The sequence below is a fragment of the Lepidochelys kempii genome, chromosome 2, assembly GCF_965140285.1.
Source record: "Lepidochelys kempii isolate rLepKem1 chromosome 2, rLepKem1.hap1, whole genome shotgun sequence".
Lineage (NCBI taxonomy): Eukaryota > Metazoa > Chordata > Testudines > Cheloniidae > Lepidochelys > Lepidochelys kempii.
In genome coordinates this window covers 195224458-195243218 of record NC_136381.1, presented here as the reverse complement: position 1 = coordinate 195243218, position 18761 = coordinate 195224458, and the positions used below count along the sequence as shown (strand labels likewise).

The following is an 18761-nucleotide window of genomic DNA, read 5'->3' as shown; positions in this document are numbered from 1 at the left end:
CAACTTCTGTTGGTGGAAGGTACAAGGTTTCAAGCTTCACCGAGCTCTTCTTCAGGTCTGGAGAAGGAAACCCAAGCATTCAAGCTAAACATGAGGTGAGATAGATTGTCTTACAGATATTTGAGACAGGCTGCAAGCAATGGACAAAGTCTAGATATCCATCCCAAACACATTGACAATCTCATTTTTATCCTCACCCATCATAACTTTATATTCAACAACACCTTTGTACAAACCATGTGAACAGCCATGGGTACTAAAATGCCTCCCCAGTATGCCAACCTCCTCATGGACCACCTCGAGGAGAATTTCTGTAAAAATGCATCACAAAACCAACAATATACATAAGTGATATTTTCATCTTCTGGACAGATGACCTAAAAACTCCCTCAAAGATTTCCACCACTACTTCAGCAAACACCACCCATCCATCAAACTCTCTCTAGTACATCCCCTCACCAGCATCAACTTCCTGGACACCACAATCAACAATGGATTCTTACAGACAACTATATACAATATACATTCAGATCACCCCTGCAAATCCAGCAATCAGCTTTTATACACCCAGAAATCTGGTATCTACAGCCAGGCACTTAGATACCAAAGAATATGCACCGAAGAGAAGCTCTAGGATTCAAAATTTTAACACACTTACCTTCACCAAATGAGGATGCGCCACTAGAGAAAAGTAGATTGCATCATGGAACAGGCCATACAAATACCCCAGGAGAACCTGCTTCAATGCAGGAAAAACAAGCCCACTGACTGCATACCCCTGGTTGTCACTTATCCCACGACAGAACACACACTCCTTGGGATATCATACAGCAATTAAAAAGTTATACTTCATGGGGACCACAGTCTGAAATAAATCTTTTCCGAACCCACTTCTGGCATTCAGATAACTCCCCAACCTTGCTAAGCTCATCAGAAGCAAGACAAGGACACGCCAACTCAAAGGAGCATCAGAGACTGCCAAAACAACAGATGCAAAACCTGCATCTCCACTGCTACAATGATCAATATTCCCTTCAACACCATACCTTTCTGGATTCATGGCTTCAACACCTGTCTATTAACATACTGGAATATTTGATGCCCTTGATAAAGGTACACCACAACTACATGGGTGAAACCAGACAACCGCTACGCTCTCGAATGAATTCACACAGAAAAGTGATAAGACAAAAAACACTTTACTACCCACGAGCAAACACTTTTCACGAAAGGATCACCCATATCGGAGTTCTCATTTCTTGTCGTCAAAGGAAACCTGTACAACACCTTCAAAAGATGGGCCTGGGAACTTAAATTCATAACTCTGCTGGACACAAAAACCAAGGGTTTTATGGCCCACTACAACAATTGCAACGCATCCTGCTGCCTACTAACCCTCCACTGTCCTACAACTTCAGAGGTGTTAATTGCCCACATCATTTTAAGCTGTCTCCCACAACTTTGGTGACCCCCTTTATGCTTAATCTGTCCCACCTTATATTTACCTTGAACACTCTGCTTTCCTTCTCCAGACCTAAAGAAGAGCTCTCTGAGGCTCAAAAGCATGTCCCTTCCCGCAACAGAAGTTGGCCCAACAAAAGGTATTACCTCACCCACCTTGTCTCTTATTTCTGTATTTGTTTATACTGACCTAATATGTGTATTTCAAGTGAGCAGTCAAGAATAGCTCACTTATTCCCACTACATTTTCCCTGCACAAGAAATATACCTTTCATATTAGGATCAATTTTTTTTGAGCCGGTAGGGATGGGTGTGACACTGGCCACGTTGGATGTTACTGATCTGTTTGGTGTCCTAGGGGAGCCTCCAGGAACTCTTGGCGAGGCATCCTACACAAAAGAAGATTGATTATTCAAACTATTTTGTGTACTCAACTTCCAGAAATAAACTATAATCTATACAAGCAGAACTATTCAATTACATTTTGCTATTTTTTCCCCACTTTTTTTTTTAAAAGGTACATTTCATACTGATCATGTAATTCAATGGAATATTTGTGCCAAAAAATTAATCTGTTTTAAATAAGAAATCATGCAATGCTATGAGACACACATTTTTACAGAAAAGAAAAGGAGTACTTGTGACACCTTACAGACTAACAAATTTATCTGAGCATAAGCTTTCATGAGCTACAGCTCACTTCATCGGAATCATACCGTGGAAAATACAGAAGATGTTTATATACATACAAAAATGTCAGGTTTCAGAGTAGCAGCCATGTTAGTCTGTATTCACAAAAAGAAAAGGAGTACTTGTGACACCTTACAGACTAACAAATTTATTTGAGCATAAGCTTTCGTGAGCTACAGCTCACTTTATCCGATGCATTCGGTGGAAAATACAGCGGGGAGATTTATATACATAGAGAACATGAAACAATGGGTGTTACCATACACACTGTAACAAGAATGGTAACACCCATTGTTTCATGTTCTCTATGTATATAAATCTCCCCGCTGTATTTTCCACTGAATGCATCGGATGTGAAGTGAGCTGTAGCTCACGAAAGCTTATGCTCAAATAAATTGGTTAGTCTCTAAGGTGCCACAAGTACTCCTTTTCTTTTTGTGAATACAGACTAACACGGCTGCTACTCAAACCTGACATTTTTACAGAAGTGAGTACGTATAATGCATTAGCAAAGCACTTGAAAGTTAACAAGGAAAAAAACAACAACCAAAAAAAAAAACCCCAACCAGTATTGCAACTAAGAACCGCAGTCCAACAACTAGAGACAAGGCAGAGGTGGGCACTCCACCCTGATGAGAGAGTAAAGCAGCTTCGGTTGTTTTCGAAACTGCGTTCACTGGTTCATGGAGAAGCTACACCCAGCTCTCCTTAGTATGAAGGCAAGTTGTGGCAAATACGGTGGAAAGAAGAATTTTTATTAAAAGCAAACAGCGTTGAAAATGTTTAGTACTTTCATTGCCTCACAAAAGCAACTTAATAGGTCATATTACTGAGTAGTTGCTTGTCACTTGGAAAAAAAGGTTACAGGAGCGGTCTTATAATTTTTTCCAAATTTGAACTTAAACAAGTAACGAGTTACATTGCTGAACATTTTATATACTAGTTCCAGAAATCCATCTAAAATGTAGGTATATCTGCAAGTGCGCACACTTTGGAGCTCAATTTCATTCTGAGCTTAAGTATTTTTACAGCAATAAGAAAACTGTAGAAAAGCATTAAGAAAAAGCTTGTACATCACAAGTGCTCTTAGCACTGAAGTCCGTGATCTTCTCACCCAAACATGCTATTATATTAATCAAAACTGAAGAATGCACAATTTTCAGTTTCAGTATTTAAAATCTTTGTTACTAACCACTGGCCTTCCAGCTGCAGTAGGTGGCTGTTTCGCTAATAGAGACTGGAAAAAAACCAAAATATTTTAGACATTACTGTTTGCATTTACTGTAACAAGCTCAAACATAAATGTAATTGAACACCACGTTTAAATGAAACTAATTATCTACCATACAAATGCAAAGTAACTCTACCTGCTGCTTCATAAGAAACACTTGATCATCTTCTGCTACTATTTCTTTTTCATGCACAAACTGCAATATAAAAAAAACATTTCAATATGGTTGTGACTGATGTCATTTAAAAACTAGAGGTTGTCTTTTTCTATTTACAAATTAGTATGAGGAGGCACAAAAAATGCAGGAAATGGACTCAAGACAACATCGTCTTCAACCTAAAGCTGTGCTGGTGCTTTACACATTTTCTAATTGTTAACACAAAGCCAGTGACTATAAGGTAACTATCTTCACATGCTGCTAGCTGAACATCTTTACCTCAGCATTTATTTTTAAAGCAAGAGACATTGTTAAAGTGTTTTATTTCGTTAACATTTTTATTACAATTAATAGTTTAGACATGCTCTGTGCAAGGCATTTGTTATAAATATAAAGGGAAGGGTAAACACCTTTAAAATCCCTTCTGGCCAGAGGAAAAACCCTTTCACCTGTAAAGGGTTAAGAAGCTAAAGATAACCTTGCTGGCACCTGACCAAAATGACCAATGAGGAGACAAGATACTTTCAAAGCTGGAGGGGGGAAAAAACAAAGGTTCTCTCTGTCTGTGTTGTTTTTATCGGGACCAGAGCAGGAATGCAGATCAGATCTCCCATAAAGGGCTAATAAGCAATCTAGCTAGAGATGCATTAGATTCTGTTTTGTTTAAATGGCTGATAAAATAAGTTGTGCTGAATGGAATGTATATTTCTGTTTTTGTGTCTTTTTGTAACTTAAGGTTTAGCCTAGAGGGATTCTCTATGTTTTGAATCTGATTATCCTGTAAGGTATTTACCATCCTGATTTTACAGAGGTGTTTCTTTTACTTTTTTTTCAATTAAAATTCTTCTTTTAAGAACCTGATTGCTTTTTCATTGTTCTTAAGATCCAAGGGTTTGGATCTGTGTTCACCTATGGAAATTGGTGAGGATTTTTATCAAACCTTCCCCAGGAAAGGGGGTGTAAGGGTTGGGAGGATTTTAGGGGGAAAGACGTTTCCAAACGGACTCTTTCCCAATAATATACCGGTTAGACATTTGGTGGTGGCAGTGATAAAGTCCAAGGGCAAAAGGTAAAATAGTTTGTACCTTGGGGAAATTTTAACGTAAGCTGGTAAAAGTAAGCTTAGGAGGTTTGCATGCAGGTCCCCACATCTGTACCCTAGAGTTCAGAGTGGGGAAGGAACCTTGACAGCATTGTTACGTACTTAGTACAAAAGTGTTCAGTTTATAGGGTATGATCTTCTCAGACTGGTCAAAGATCTTGAAAATTTGATTTAGACTGAAGAACCTCACAGTATGTCTGGGGACTAGGTAGGTACTGAAATGCCACCATACTTTACCTTCTTCACCTTTCGAGAGCCTCATAAACAAATTTATCCTCACAACCATCTTGTGATCTAGGAAAATATCTGTTTTACAGAGGGAAAATGAAACAGATGTGACCTTCTCAAGGTCACATGAAATTGATAGTAGAGCTGGAAACTGAACCCAGAAATCCTGAGTCCCAGTTCTAAGCCTCAATCACAAGATCACCCTTCCTCACAACAAATCCTCCAGCAGGGCAAAAAGTGTCTTAAAGCAAGTAAAATTTTACTGAGAATCAGGCCTGAAGTCTATATGCATGTAGAAACAGGTGAATTATTTTCTTGAGCACCTGGTATATTATACTACTACTACATATCTTGTCTTTTCCAGGATTGTGCAGATTATAGTGTCACTTTTCCCATTAAGTATTTGTAAGTTGCTCATGCAGTGGGAAGTTGCAGAATAATCCTAAAATATCAGTTTCATTAGGTGAGAGGTAGAGGTACTGGTCTTCTGTTCCCCTCTCCCCTTATTTGTCCTTTGCTTATGGCATCTCCTTGAATAACTGAGACAGAATTATTTATAAAATGTACCAAGCATAGAAAGTTTGCTGTATATGTTGCACATCCAATATAGATTTATCTTCTTGTTTAATTCCTGGCTTTATTTGCCTACTTTTGGTGTTAAATAGGGTTTACAACCATGAGTTTCTACTACAGAATATAGGAAATAGGGAAGAGTTAAGACTTTTTTAATTCATAAGAAATTTATAAAGGCATTTTAAACACTCAGGTTTGCTGAGAGTTAGTACATTCTGAATTTAACTCATATATCAATGCAATTTAACTTTCCAAAAGAGCAGAAGTTAGATGCAAGCATACGCATCTTTAGAATGCTGTAGCTGTGCTAGAGGAAGACACTTTTAAATACAATGCTCCCATCTGAAGTTTGAATGGAAGCTCATAGTCAAAGATGCTTCAGAGACTACTGGATACCTTTCCAACTTTAATTTGATAAAATATGAAACTGAAACGGATTTAACATTCCTAACTGGATTTTCCTACTAGAAATGAGAAGATAAGTCTGAAAGAAGTCAAGCTGCCTCAGCTTTGCTGTTAAATGTAGTAGCTGGGCTTCTGGCTTCATTTATAGCTACAGCTCATAAAAACTGAACAAAAAAATTTAAAAAGGAGTGAGGGAAAAGTTTAATAAACTTCACAAATGTCATCATCCTCTTTTAAATAGTGGGTGCAGGCATACCACATACATATCTGAGATTATTTGAGGCTGTGATTTCTTAACAGTTTCATAAACACTGGCACAATGGCAAAAAGGCACAACAGGCCTACCTAAATTAGATGTTTTAATGTTGCATTTTATTACATTATATGAGGTCCATTCAATTTGCCTGCTTTTGAAAAAAAAATCTGAGTTAGTAAACTGTTTTGGGGGCATATTATAATGAAAATGTTGACCTATAATGTTTGGTCCCATTTGGAAACTAAAGATGTACCTGTATATCTTGGAAAATACATTACAACTGCACCAGTAAACGAGCATAAGAGATTTATGTTTCTCTGAGTATGGCAGCAACTTTAATGGTTTAACTGCCATAGTTTGGCAAAGCAAAGCATCAAACTTCAGTGAATATCTACAAAGGAAATGTAATGGAGGAGCGTTAACAAGGCCACTTTACCTTGAATGCTCCCTTAAAATCTGATAATTACTCATGCTAAAAAACCCCCCAAAACAAACAGTTACTCACCTTCTTGTAACTCTTGCTCTTCGAGATGTTCATGTCCAGTCTAATCAGGTGTGTGTGCACATGCACGGCAGCCTGAAGATTCCCCCCCAGCAGTATCCATCAGGTCGGTCTGGGCACCCTCTGGAGTGGTGCCATCATTGTGCTCAATATAGGGCCCTAGTAAGTTCCCACCCCCTCAGTTCCTTCTTGCTGGCTACTCCAACAGAGGGGTAGGTGGGTGGGTATTGGAATGGACATGAACAACACATCTCGAAGAACAACTTTTTTCTTCAAGTGCTTGTTCACGTCAATTCCAATCAGGGGACTCCCAAGCCTAAATTCAGGAGGCAGTGTCAGAGCTGTCCACTGACTGGAGCACTGCTCTACCAAAGGCCGCATCATCTCTGGCCTGCTGGGTAATCACATAATGTGCGGTGAAAGTACGTATGGAGGACCACATCGCCACTCTGCGTATTTCCTGGGTCAGGACTTGCACCAAGAATGCTGCTGAAGAAGCTTGCGCCCTAATGGAGTGCGCTGTGAGCGGAGGGGCAGGCAACTCTACCAGGTTATAGCATTCACGGTTGCATGGCATGATCCACGAGGAAATTCACTGGGAGGAGAACAGAAGACCCTTCATCCTGTCTGCCACAGCCACAAACAGTTGAATGGACTTCCTAAACGGTTTCGTTCTTTCCATGTAAAAGGCTAGCGCTCTCTGGACATCCAATGAGTGAAGCCTCTGCTCTCTGCCGCTTGAGTATGACTTATGATAGAACACTGGGAGGAAGACATCCTGGTTGATGCGAAACTGGGAGACAACCTTTAGGAGGAAAGCTGGATGTGGCCTGAGCCGAACCTTGTCCTTATCGAACACTGTGTAAGGGAGCTCTGATGTTAGGGCCTCGAGCTCAGACACCCTCCTGGCTGAGGTTATCGCTACCAGAAATGCAAAGACAGGTAGAACAGGGAACACGTCGCCAGTGGTTCAAAGGAGGACCACCCATCAATTCGGAAAGGACTAGATTGAGGTCTCAGGTCATGGTTGGCTGCTGGACGTGCAGACATGGCCTGTCAAGACTTTTCAGGAAATGGCTGACCATAGGGTTAGCAAACACTGATCAGTCCTCTGAACCTGGATGGAAAGCAGAGGTGGCGGACAAGTAAACTCTTATTGATGACACAGTCCCTGCAGCTTGAGATGGAGAAGGTAGTCCAGTATGAGTGGTAGAGAGACAAGCATCTGGGACGAGTGATGCTGTGCCAACCAGAATGAGAATCTCTTCCACTTGGCAAAGTAGGTAGCCCTGGTGGAGGGTTTCCTACTGCCAAGGAGGACTTGTCTAATCGGGTCTAAGCAGGAGAGCTCTGTGGGGTTCAGTCATGGCACTTCCATGCCGTGGGGTGCAACGACTAGAGGTTCAGGGGCTGCAGATGGTGGTGATCCTGAGTTATTAAGTCCAAGAGGAGCAGCAAGGTAACTGGGGCTTCCATGGACATTTCTAGGAGAGATGTGTACCAGTGCTGGTGGGGCCAGGCTGGAGCTATCAATATCACTGAAGTCTCTTCCGTCCATATCTTGAGGAGCACCTTGTGAACGAGACAGATGGTCAGAAACGTGTAAACAAGTTGGCCTCCCCATGGGAAAACGCATGTGTTCGCGAGGCAGCCCACTCTGTGATTCAGGAAGGAGCAAAAAACTGTCAGCACTTCCTGTTGCATCGCCTGGCAAACAGATCCATCTGGGGAAAGCCGCAGCGTTGGAAGATTGAGTTCGCAATGTCCGGGCATAGGACCACTCGTGGCCGTGAAAAGACCTGTGGAACTCGTTCTATACTCCTGGGAGGTACGATGCTTGCAGGTGTATCAAATGAGCTACACAAAAATCCATAGTGTGAGGCGCATGCACCCCTGTTTGTTGATATAGAACATCACCATGGTGTTGTCTGTCATGACTGATACACATCTCCCTGTCAAGTGGGCTCGGAAAGTCTGGCATGCCAGACGCACTCCGACTGATGCGGAGAGCGAGTTCTGCCTGAGACCAGAGGCCTTGTGTCCTGAAGTCTCTCAGATGTGCTCCCCAGCCCAAGTCTGGAGCATCCATCACTAGCGAGAGGGATGGCTGAGCACCGGTGAAGGGGACCCCTGCACACACTACCTGTGGGTTGAGCCACCACTGGAAAGAGTTGAGGACAAGGCGAGGCAGAGTTACAACCCTGTCCAAACTGTCCCGAGCCGGCCAATACACCAAGGCTAGCCACGATTGGAGAGGCCGGCGTCTGAGCCTGGTAACATAGGTACAAGAAGGGGTTGCGATGGTGGCAGCGTCAGGGAGCCATGGAGCTACTCCCAATCCTGCTGATACCAACGGCACTGGAGGTGGTATGAAAGTGGCCAAAGCCACCGATGCTGCCCTGGAATGCAACCCTTGGTGAAAGGCCCAGGGAGTCCAAAAGGGCCACTGTGCTGGGGACTGCCACTGTACGGGCCATGGTGCTGGTCTTGTGAGGACCTGAACCATCTACTTGTGATCCTACGAAATCGATACGAGTCCGACTCAGAGGTCTCAGAAAAGGATGACCACGGAGGAGCGGTATTTCGAGGCATCCAGGGTCCGCACCGAGGGCTCGGGGACCGACTAAGCTGCTGACCCTGTTCTGGCGCCGGGGAGCAGTGCAGCGGGGATGGAGACTGCCAGGCCATCATTGCAGGCTTTCCCCTTGATGGTGCCGGGGGGAGCGACCAGTGCTGGCGACCTCTCCCGTCTAGGTGGGGAGAACGGTGCTGTGAGCTGGAGCTGGTCCTGGGCTGCCTCACACATCTCCGGGGTCAACGGGAGGTGAAGTTGTCGGCTTGGCCTCGGCCAGTGAGAAGTGTCCGGACTCGACCGCCCTTCCACGGGGCAGGAGTCGACGCGACCGTCTCTGGCAGCGAAGCTGATGTAGTGTGGCCCAGCGCGGGTCTCACAATGGCCAGCTCCTTGGGTCTAGCCTGGGGGGAAGTGGCCCTCTTCTGCGGCACTGATGATTGAGACCAATGCCTGCCTGCGGCATGTGAGCCACGACAGTGCCAAGAGTCCTTGTCTTTGCTCAGCACTGATCCCCGTGCCAACGGTGCTGGGGCACTGCATACTGAGGAGGTATTTGGTGCCGGGTCCGCCAATCCGGGGTCGGACTGGGGCTGGAGTGCCACTTTCATTAGTACGATCTTCAGGCACTGATCTCTAACCTTCAGTGTCCTGGGGCGAAACCCCCTGCAGATCCTACAGCGATCCTTTTGATCCTTCGAACACAAAGTTTGAGGATTGCTTCTGGGCATACACTTGCCGCAGACCTCACAGACTTTGAAGCAAGGAGACCACGGCATGCCCTAGCACCTGGATAGCACTGGAGAGGAAACCCCTCCAAAGGAAACCTAAGCAAAGTACCTACTAACTACTTAACACTAACTACAGAACTAATGAAAACTATATACAGACTGCCAAATGCGCTTGTCACGACAAGAGCAAGGGGAAGTTCCAGCTAACTGTCACGGGTGGTAAGAAGGAACTGAGGGGGTGGTGGGTCGGTATTGAGTGACATGATGGCACCACACTATGGGGCGCTCAGACAGATTTGATGGATATTGCTAGGAAAAATCTTCTGGCTGCCGCGTGCGCACGCACACACACCTGATTGGAATTGACATGAACAAGCACTCGAAGAAGAACAATCTGTTCCATCTTGTATTTAGCTGTGACACTCTTGGTATGTCTACACTGCAACTAGACACTTACAGCTGGCCCACGCCAGCTGGCTCTGGCTTATGGGGCTCAGGCTGTGGGGCTGTAGTGGAGACTTTCCTGCTCAGGTTGCTGCCCAAGCTCTGGGATCCTCCCATCTTGCAGGATCCTGGAGCCCAGGGGTCTTCACTAAATTAAATAGCCCAACCGCCCAAGCCCTGAGAACCAGAGACAGCTAGCATGGGCCAGCCGAGGGTTTTTAATTGCAATGTAGACATTCCTCCAGAGTAAGTTTCCTAGACCTGAAGAGGTCTGAATAACCTCGAAACCTTGTCTCTCTCACCAAAAGGAGTTGGTCCAATAAAAGATATTATCTCACCCACTTTGTCTCGCTAACTAAGAAGCAACTAAATCAAGAAGTTTTCTATTTACATCTTCAGTGTTTCTATAATGTGGATCTTAAATCAATGAGCCAGGGATACGTTAGCATTTGGAGAAGACCGCTGTTATAGATTACACTTTTAGGGAGAAGGGAAGACACCAGCCACCCTGACTCACTACTGAGTTTATAGTTTGAGATTATGAGGTCAGTAACTGACACCTGGGGCACTGCAGCCTGATTTAGTTTGGTTCCATACACCCCAATGGCTAAATGATTTTGCCCCCTGTATCTTTTTCTACTGGTGAAGAGAACAGAAGGGTTTTTAAATAGCTATTTTACCAGGTAATCCTAGACATTTTAAGAGGTGGGCTTTAAGGTTGTATTTCTGAATTTTCATCAACAGTTTTCCTTTATTCTGAAGAAAGTTCTACAGAGAATAATGGCAATAGGGAGAAGAGGGGTGGAAAAAGATCTACAGACACTTCTTTGTTGGATGAAATAAATAAACCCTTTAAGTAATGGAGAAGAAACACTGATGATTGAGAAGAGCAAACAGCAGGCTTCCATTCTCTTTTTAGAGAGCTAGAATTAAGATAAACTGAGCCTTGTGTATGCAGATTTCTTAACTATGTCTGAACATAGGACATAGATCCTACCTGGAAGGCTGTTCCTTCATTTTCACCACATCCACCATCCAGAGGATTGTCTACAGATCCAGTTCAAGTCACCTCCATGAAGGTAGAGGCATAAGAATACAACCCATCATGAACAGTTTGAGTTAGATGTTTATGCCACTTCCAAAGCTGCTGTTGGAACCAGCACCTGCTCAGATTGAGCAAAATAAGCCAGATACTGAGGGGAGTGGTGTGCTATATGCAGCAACACCCATCTGTTTCTTCCTCTCCATGTTGCACAGCAACTAACTATAACAACGCAAACAGTAAGTAATGAAAGCTTGTTACTGGTGGCTTTCAAGAGGAAGCAGAAAGCAAACTGGGTAACTCACATAAGGAAGGTAACCAGAAAACGAACAATAAGTGGTTAATAAGCATGTGTCATTTGTGGTTAATAAGCATGGGGTAGCCAACCAAGGGAAGGGAGAAATGCTCTAAAATATGGCAACCAAGACGCAATGTGTGTTATATTCCTACACGTTAACAAAACAGGTTTCCTTTGAAAGATACTAAAATCAAATTACCTTTCTGACAGGTGGTTTTGTTACGATATCTTCAAAACTGTCATCTGCTTTTAGTGTCTGAAAGTTTTCATGTAGTATTCCTATCTTCTTGTCATTATCCCATCCTGCAGGGCTTAAGGTAAACAAATACAGACATTGATCTTCAAATTTAAATATTCACTTGGTTGTTCCCTAATACCCAATATCAACCTGTGGATAAAGATTACCATTGTTGAAAACCAAAACAAAAGTTTTAATAACTGCCTTCTTCTACATCAGCCAGTGATTAGCAGCATCAGCTATCTGAAGTATTTTTATTTTGGTCAGTGTAATACATTGGAGAAGTGATTTTCTCCTGGTGGAACATTCCACTTTAAAAATTGGCTTGACACTTCTTCCCTCCAAAACAGTGTGTGCTCACCAACAGTTTTAACCCATTAACTAGCAATCCAGAAAAACCCAAACCTGTTCTTACTGTGAATTTGTAACACTTAACACATAAATTTAGTGAATGTTAATGTTGAAACAAAATCGAAATAGCTTTATAGAACTACTATCTCTTATATACACTATACTGTGTAGATACAAATGTATACATGAATGAATATTTAATAATTAAGATAAACTTACATAAATACTGCATCTTTTTCCACAACAGCAGCAGATACATTAAAAGGAAATCCATATAATTTCTGGACAATATATCTATACACTAAATCAATATTTTTATTTTCCTTTACTGAAGTGTAAATAAGCGCTGCACCATCTGAACACATTTGTTAAAAGAAAATCAGGAGTTTTATTAGCTCAAGCTAACAGTTAACTAATCTTTTTAGAACACTGCTCACTGTTTCCAAAAGCAAACTTTATAACCGCTAGAACTATTCAAAGAAAATTTCTATTTGAAACTAACCTTAATTTTATAAACTCATTTAGAGACTGAAAAAGCCAGGCAAAATAAATACCTCTACTCAGCAAGTCAATTGTACGTTGTAGCTTTTATAGCAGCAACAGGCTCTTCTAACTCCCCAAAGAAAAGCCCACAATGCTATCACAACATTCATGGTAAACTATCAAAGTTGGTTATCTCAAAAGTACTAAACGAACCAGCAGTTATTGCCAAAGTCCTCTTAATTCCTCCTAGAAATTCTTTTTGAAGGAGCAGAGTTGTACCGGATAAAATGAAGGTATACGTTTCCCTATACGGGGTGAGTATAATGCCAACACAGATGTGCAGTTAGCTGATGTGTCTGCCAACACCAATAGGACACTAAGATGGTGTTGCTCTTTCAGAGTCTTTAAAGTTTTTAATTATGAAATTTCTCTAAATAGCGGTATATCAGTCTTTAAATTATGTAACAAATTAAGAAAAATGTTTAACACTTAAAGTGCTTTGTCCTCTCTAAGTGCTCTACAGAATCATGAAATAATGTTGGAAGTATTTAGAGAGTCTGGCAAACTTAAAACAATTGAAACTTGGATATTAGAAGCTGATTATCTCCAAAAAAGGTAAAGGGCACATTTCGGTATGTGTAGTTCAACTCATAAAACTTTCCTTTTTCATAATGACCAGGAAAATATCCAGTGGGATTTCTAATACCTATTTGATAGATTTATATCCTATATTTAAAAAACCTCAAGTTATACACATAGGAGTATAGTTACATAAACTAGCTATCACTTAATATCCTCCCTCCCACCTTTTTGGTTATATCCATTTGTATTGTACTGGGTGTTAATTCTACAATTTGGTCTGCTGGCATAGATCCCAACTGGAGGATGGGGTCTTAAATTATAAACTGCTTGGGGCAGGCACTGTGCCAATCCTGACTGGGGTCTCAAGTTCTTGAACTATAATTTGTCCACAAATGCTAACTTCTCTACAATCTTGTCGACACTACCTTTCTTAACATTGCCCTTCACTGCAGCTCCAATGCTGGTATAATAGTGCGGACAAGCTGCTGGAATTTTAAATGTCCTCTAGACCTACTCTTTGCAAGGTTAGATGACTGGGGTAAAATTGTGTATAGTACAGTTGAATCTCAGAGTTACGAACACCTCGGAAACTGAGGTTGTTCATAACTCTGAAATGTTTGTAACTCTGAAAAAACGTTATGGTTGTAAACTTCTAAAAGTTTACAACTGCACATTGACCTCATACAGCTTTGAAACTTTACTATGAAGAAAAATGCTGCTTTCCCTTTATTTTTTTAGTTTATGTTTAACATGGTACTGTATTTACCCTTTTTTTTTTGGTCTCTGCTGCTGCCTGATAGCATACTTCTGGTTCCAAATGAGGTATGTGGTTGACTGGTCAGTTCGTAACTCAGATTCTACAGTAATGTTCCCATTTGTGTTAGAACAATGTTGGGAACTTAAGAAAAATGCTGACGCTCAGCTTGAGCATGAGCTTTGTATCCACATGCCTCTAAGGTAAGCAAAGCCAGCTTATCCTTCCACGTAGAGTTATGCATTTTTCCTACATCTTTAATATTTGAAAAGTCTTGGAGAACTATTCAGTATTGCAAAAGACTGATCCAATAGTCAGGCCAAAATGATTACATGCCTTATAATCAAGTGTACTTGAAGTATATTCAAATGTAAACTGAAGTGAGAATTATCTTGCTGTTGGTAGGCTATTTCAGGGATCATCTTAAACTCAGTTTTAGGGCAACTATTCAGCATTTGATTATGAAAGGGTTAGTGAAAGGAAATCTAGGAAGCCATGGACAAGAAGGTATGCTGGACTTCTCTTCCCGATACCCCTGTTTTTAAAAAAAAAAAAAAAAATAATCCACAACACTTGACAGTATAAAGAAGGTTAAACCTGACATGGCCCAGCATAACAGAATCTTCCCTAGGGACCTCGGTTCAGTTAAACCAGTCACTCAGTGATGGACTCAGGCTAGGTCCTAGAATAATTGTGTTCAAGCCACATAAGTTTGTCACAATTTGGATCTTATAAGGATTACAGATATGCCATTATTATGCATTTCAAACTTTAAAGGATACATTGTAAACAAAACCGTCGGATATGTGACTGAATGAAGTCAAAGTGTTCATCTCTGTAGTCATGTTCTTTTTCCAGGAGACTAATGGCATCACACTGTCAAGTTAAAAAACAACAAACAAGCAATATTGCATGTTCAGAATCTTTTAAAAATAGCAATGTTGTTACTCCTCTAGTTAGCAGATAAAAAACAAAAGAAAACCTATAAAGACATTTAATCACCTAAACGGAACAAATTAAGGAACACATTTTTGAACCTACAGCTGATGCAGGCAACATTAAAACCAGCACTAAAGGCAGGGAGTTACAACTGGTTATGGAATGGCAAGAATTGCAAGTTTTTCAGCTGCAGTGAAAGACTCACTAGAGGCCTGTATGGATACAAAAACATGTATCCGCATCTGTGGATTTGCAGGGCTCTACACCGTCGCCAGGCTGCGGCTCTAAGAGGCAACCCCTGTCCCTGGCCGGAACTGGGTTGGGGACAGCCGTGCAGAGGCCGCGCAGAGTCACGGATCCTCCACCTGCCCTTGGCCGGGCAGGGACACAGCCATGGCCTGCTCTCAGGCTCTGCCCTCCCCCCACACACCTCAGGCAAGTGGAGGGTTCGCTGTGGCTCCCCAGCTGGGCTCCACGCTGGCCTGGCTTGGGGGGAGGGGGAGGTGACCTGTGGAGCTGCTTGGGCTCCCTGCCGAGGGCAGCTGGAGCATCCGCCGTGGCTCCCCACAGATGCCCACCCAGCTCTTACAATGGCTGGGCTGCGACTCCGAGAGCTGCCCATCCTGGCCAGAGCCGGGTCAGGAAAAGCTGTGCTGGCAGCTGTGGGGAGCCTGGGTCATGCCACCTGCCCTAGGCGGGGGGCCTGATCAGCCCCCAGCTCGTGTCCCTGCCCCCCCCAGCTCCCAGCCCAGGGCAGGTGGAGGGTCCGCGCCATGGTTCCCCACAGCTGCCTGCCTGGCTCTTACTGTCGGAGCCATGCACAAATACAAAATTTGTATCCCCATCTGTGTTATCCACAGAAACGATCCACAGATATAAAGCAGATACCCGCAGATTTGCAGGGCTCTAAGAATCACACAGTGGAGGACTGCACCTATGCTGAAATCAAAACATGGTATTCTCTGCAGTGGGTTTAGCTATTGTAGTATCAGGGCCAACGAAACACCTAGACATACAAAAATGCTATCTAGCTCTGCAATCAAAAAAAACCCAAAACAAAACAAAACACACACACACACACCCCCACAACAAACAAACAAGGTTTTGACTAAAAAAATGAAAGCATTGGCCAAGTGGTGAACTGACAGTAATAGCTTATTCCCTCATTCCCTGAGATAGGACAAACTGAAAATACAGCTTGCTTATGCCCATGGCCATTGAAGGGCCAAAAGGAAATGGATCCCAAGAGAACCATACCCAAATCTACCTTGCTAAGAAGGTGAGTTACTCAACTACTTATGAAAGTTAGGGAGAAGAGATATATCAGAAGAATCCTAAAAACCGAGCAAATTAGTTGAAACAATAGTAAAGAATAAAATTGTCAGGCACACAGAAGAACACAAATTGTTGGGCAAAAGTCAACATGGTTTCTGTAAAGGCAAATCAGGTCTTACTAATCTACCAGAGTTCTTTGAAGGGGTTAACAAACATGTGGACAAGGGGGATCCAGTGGACATAGTGTACTTAGATTTCCAGAAAGCCTTTGACAAGGTCCCTCAAAGGTTCTTACGTAAATTAAGTAGTCATGGGATAAGAGGGAAGTTCCTTTCATGGATTGAGAACTGGTTAAAAGACAGGGAACAAAGGGTAGGAATAAATGGTAAATTTTCAGAATTGAGAGGGGTAACTAGTGGTGTTCCCCAAGGGTCAATCCTAGGACCAATCCTATTCAACTTATTCATAAATGATCTGGGGTAAACAGAGAGGTGGCAAAGTTTGCAGATGATACTAAACTGCTCAAGATAGTTAAGACCAAAGCAGACTGTGAAGAACTTCAAAAAGATCTCACAAAACTAGGTGATTGGGCAACAAAATGGCAAATGAAATTTAATGTGGATAAATGTAGAGTAATGCACTTTGGAAAAAAACACCCCAATTATACATACAATATGATGGGGGCTAATTTAGCTACAACTAATCAGGAGAAAGTTCTTGGAGTCATCGTGGATAGTTCTCTGAAGACGACCACGCAGCATGCAGTGGCAGTCAAAAAAGCAAACGGGATGTTAGGAATCATAAAAAAGGGATAGAGAATAAGACGGAGAATATCTTATTGCTCTTATATAAATCCATGGTACGCCCACACCTTGAATACTGCGTACACATGTGGTCCCCTCATCTCAAAAAAGATATACTGGCATTAGAAAAGGTTCAGAAAAAGACAACTAAAATTATTAGGGGTTTGGAACGGGTCCCATATGAGGACAGATTAAAGAGGCTAGGACTTTTCAGCCTGGAAAAGAGGAGACTAAGGGGGGATATGATAGCGGTATATAAAATCATGAGTGGTGTAGAGAAAGTGAATAAGGAAAAATTATTTACTTGTTCCCATAAGAACTAGGGGCCACCAAATGAAATTAATGGGCAGTATGTTTAAAACAAATAAAAGGAAGTTCTTCTTTACACAGCACACAGTCAACCTGTGGAACTCCTTGCCTGAGGAGGTTGTGAAGGCTAGGACTATAACAGGGTTTAAAAAGAGAACTGGATAAATTCATGGAGGTTAAGTCCATTAATGGCTATTAGTCAGGATGGGTAAGGAATGGTGTCCCTAGCCTCTGTTTGTCAGAGGGTGGAGATGGATGGCAGGAGAGAGGTCACTCGATCATTACCTGTTAGGTTCGCTCCCTCTTGGGCACCTGGCATTGGCCACTGTCGGTAGACAGGATACTGGTCTGGATAGACCTTTGGTCTGACCCAGTATGGCCATTCTTATGTTCTTTCTTATGAAATATTAATGCAGAAACACCTAAACTACTAACCAAAGAACTCAACTCAGTTTTTTTGCAATCCTCTCCATTTACAGAGGGAGATCAGAGTACATGAAAATGTGCCAAGTCAATTTTAACAAGTTCAGCAAGATGTAAAAATCCTACCCAAAAGATGGAATTGTATTTGTGTAATTTGTTTTAAAGAAACCCTGATCAGGCTGTAGATGTGGTGATGGTGGCATTTTCTGTAGCCATGTCAGATTTATTTTGGAAAGCCGAGGCACATCACAGAACTGTTTCTGTTAGCAGAAGTGAACCAATCAGTCATTAAATGAGAATTCAACTTCCTGGTCTGCGTGCTCATGTGTGTGCTCACTCACACAAAAAGGTGAAAATCTGCTTGACTAACAGATATACCACGAGTATGAATCAGTCTCAAGGGATAACTATTTTGATATAGCTCAGAATACGTTTGTTTTTTTTTATTTGCAAAATTTGGTTCTTCTGCTCTTGATACCATTGTCTTTGAATACTATGCTCATTTTGCTTGATTAAATCAATCTTCATAAGATTCACTAGAATTAGGATGATAGAGATGTTAACAAGGTATTTTTTTAATTTATAAATTGATGACCTGCCTATGATCAAGTACTGTCAGCTGCTTTTAGTTACATCTTACACATCTAACCTGAGGACATAAAAGTAAACCAATTACTAAGACTTCAGGAAAAATCTAAAATTTGGAAATTCCTGACTTTAGAATGCTTGATTTGCAACATATCTGAAGTAAAAGAATACAAAAACTAGCATCTCATGTCTAGATATCTTTGTTTACTAGCATCAACGTTCAGAAAAGTGTTAATTCATTTCAAGGGAGAAAAATGCCTAGGCTCCACAAAAAGTGGCTCTTAAAAAATTCTTATCAGGGAAAAAACAAAGTATTCAGAATGC

At 42.0% G+C, this 18761-nt stretch overlaps 1 protein-coding gene across 2 annotated transcripts in view; it reads right to left on the bottom strand.

Annotated features, from left to right (window-relative positions):
* DYNC1LI1 (dynein cytoplasmic 1 light intermediate chain 1) overlaps positions 1 to 18761 on the bottom strand; it is a 56268-nt gene that overhangs the window by 3956 nt on the left and 33551 nt on the right. For both annotated transcript variants that reach the window (XM_073333357.1, XM_073333358.1), the window contains 6 exons: positions 14883 to 14976; positions 12501 to 12636; positions 11892 to 12003; positions 3519 to 3578; positions 3344 to 3388; positions 1730 to 1850 (listed from right to left, as the gene is read on the bottom strand). In XM_073333357.1, coding sequence (XP_073189458.1) covers positions 1730 to 1850; positions 3344 to 3388; positions 3519 to 3578; positions 11892 to 12003; positions 12501 to 12636; positions 14883 to 14976 — 568 coding nt within the window. The remainder of the gene's footprint in view (positions 1 to 1729; positions 1851 to 3343; positions 3389 to 3518; positions 3579 to 11891; positions 12004 to 12500; positions 12637 to 14882; positions 14977 to 18761) is intronic.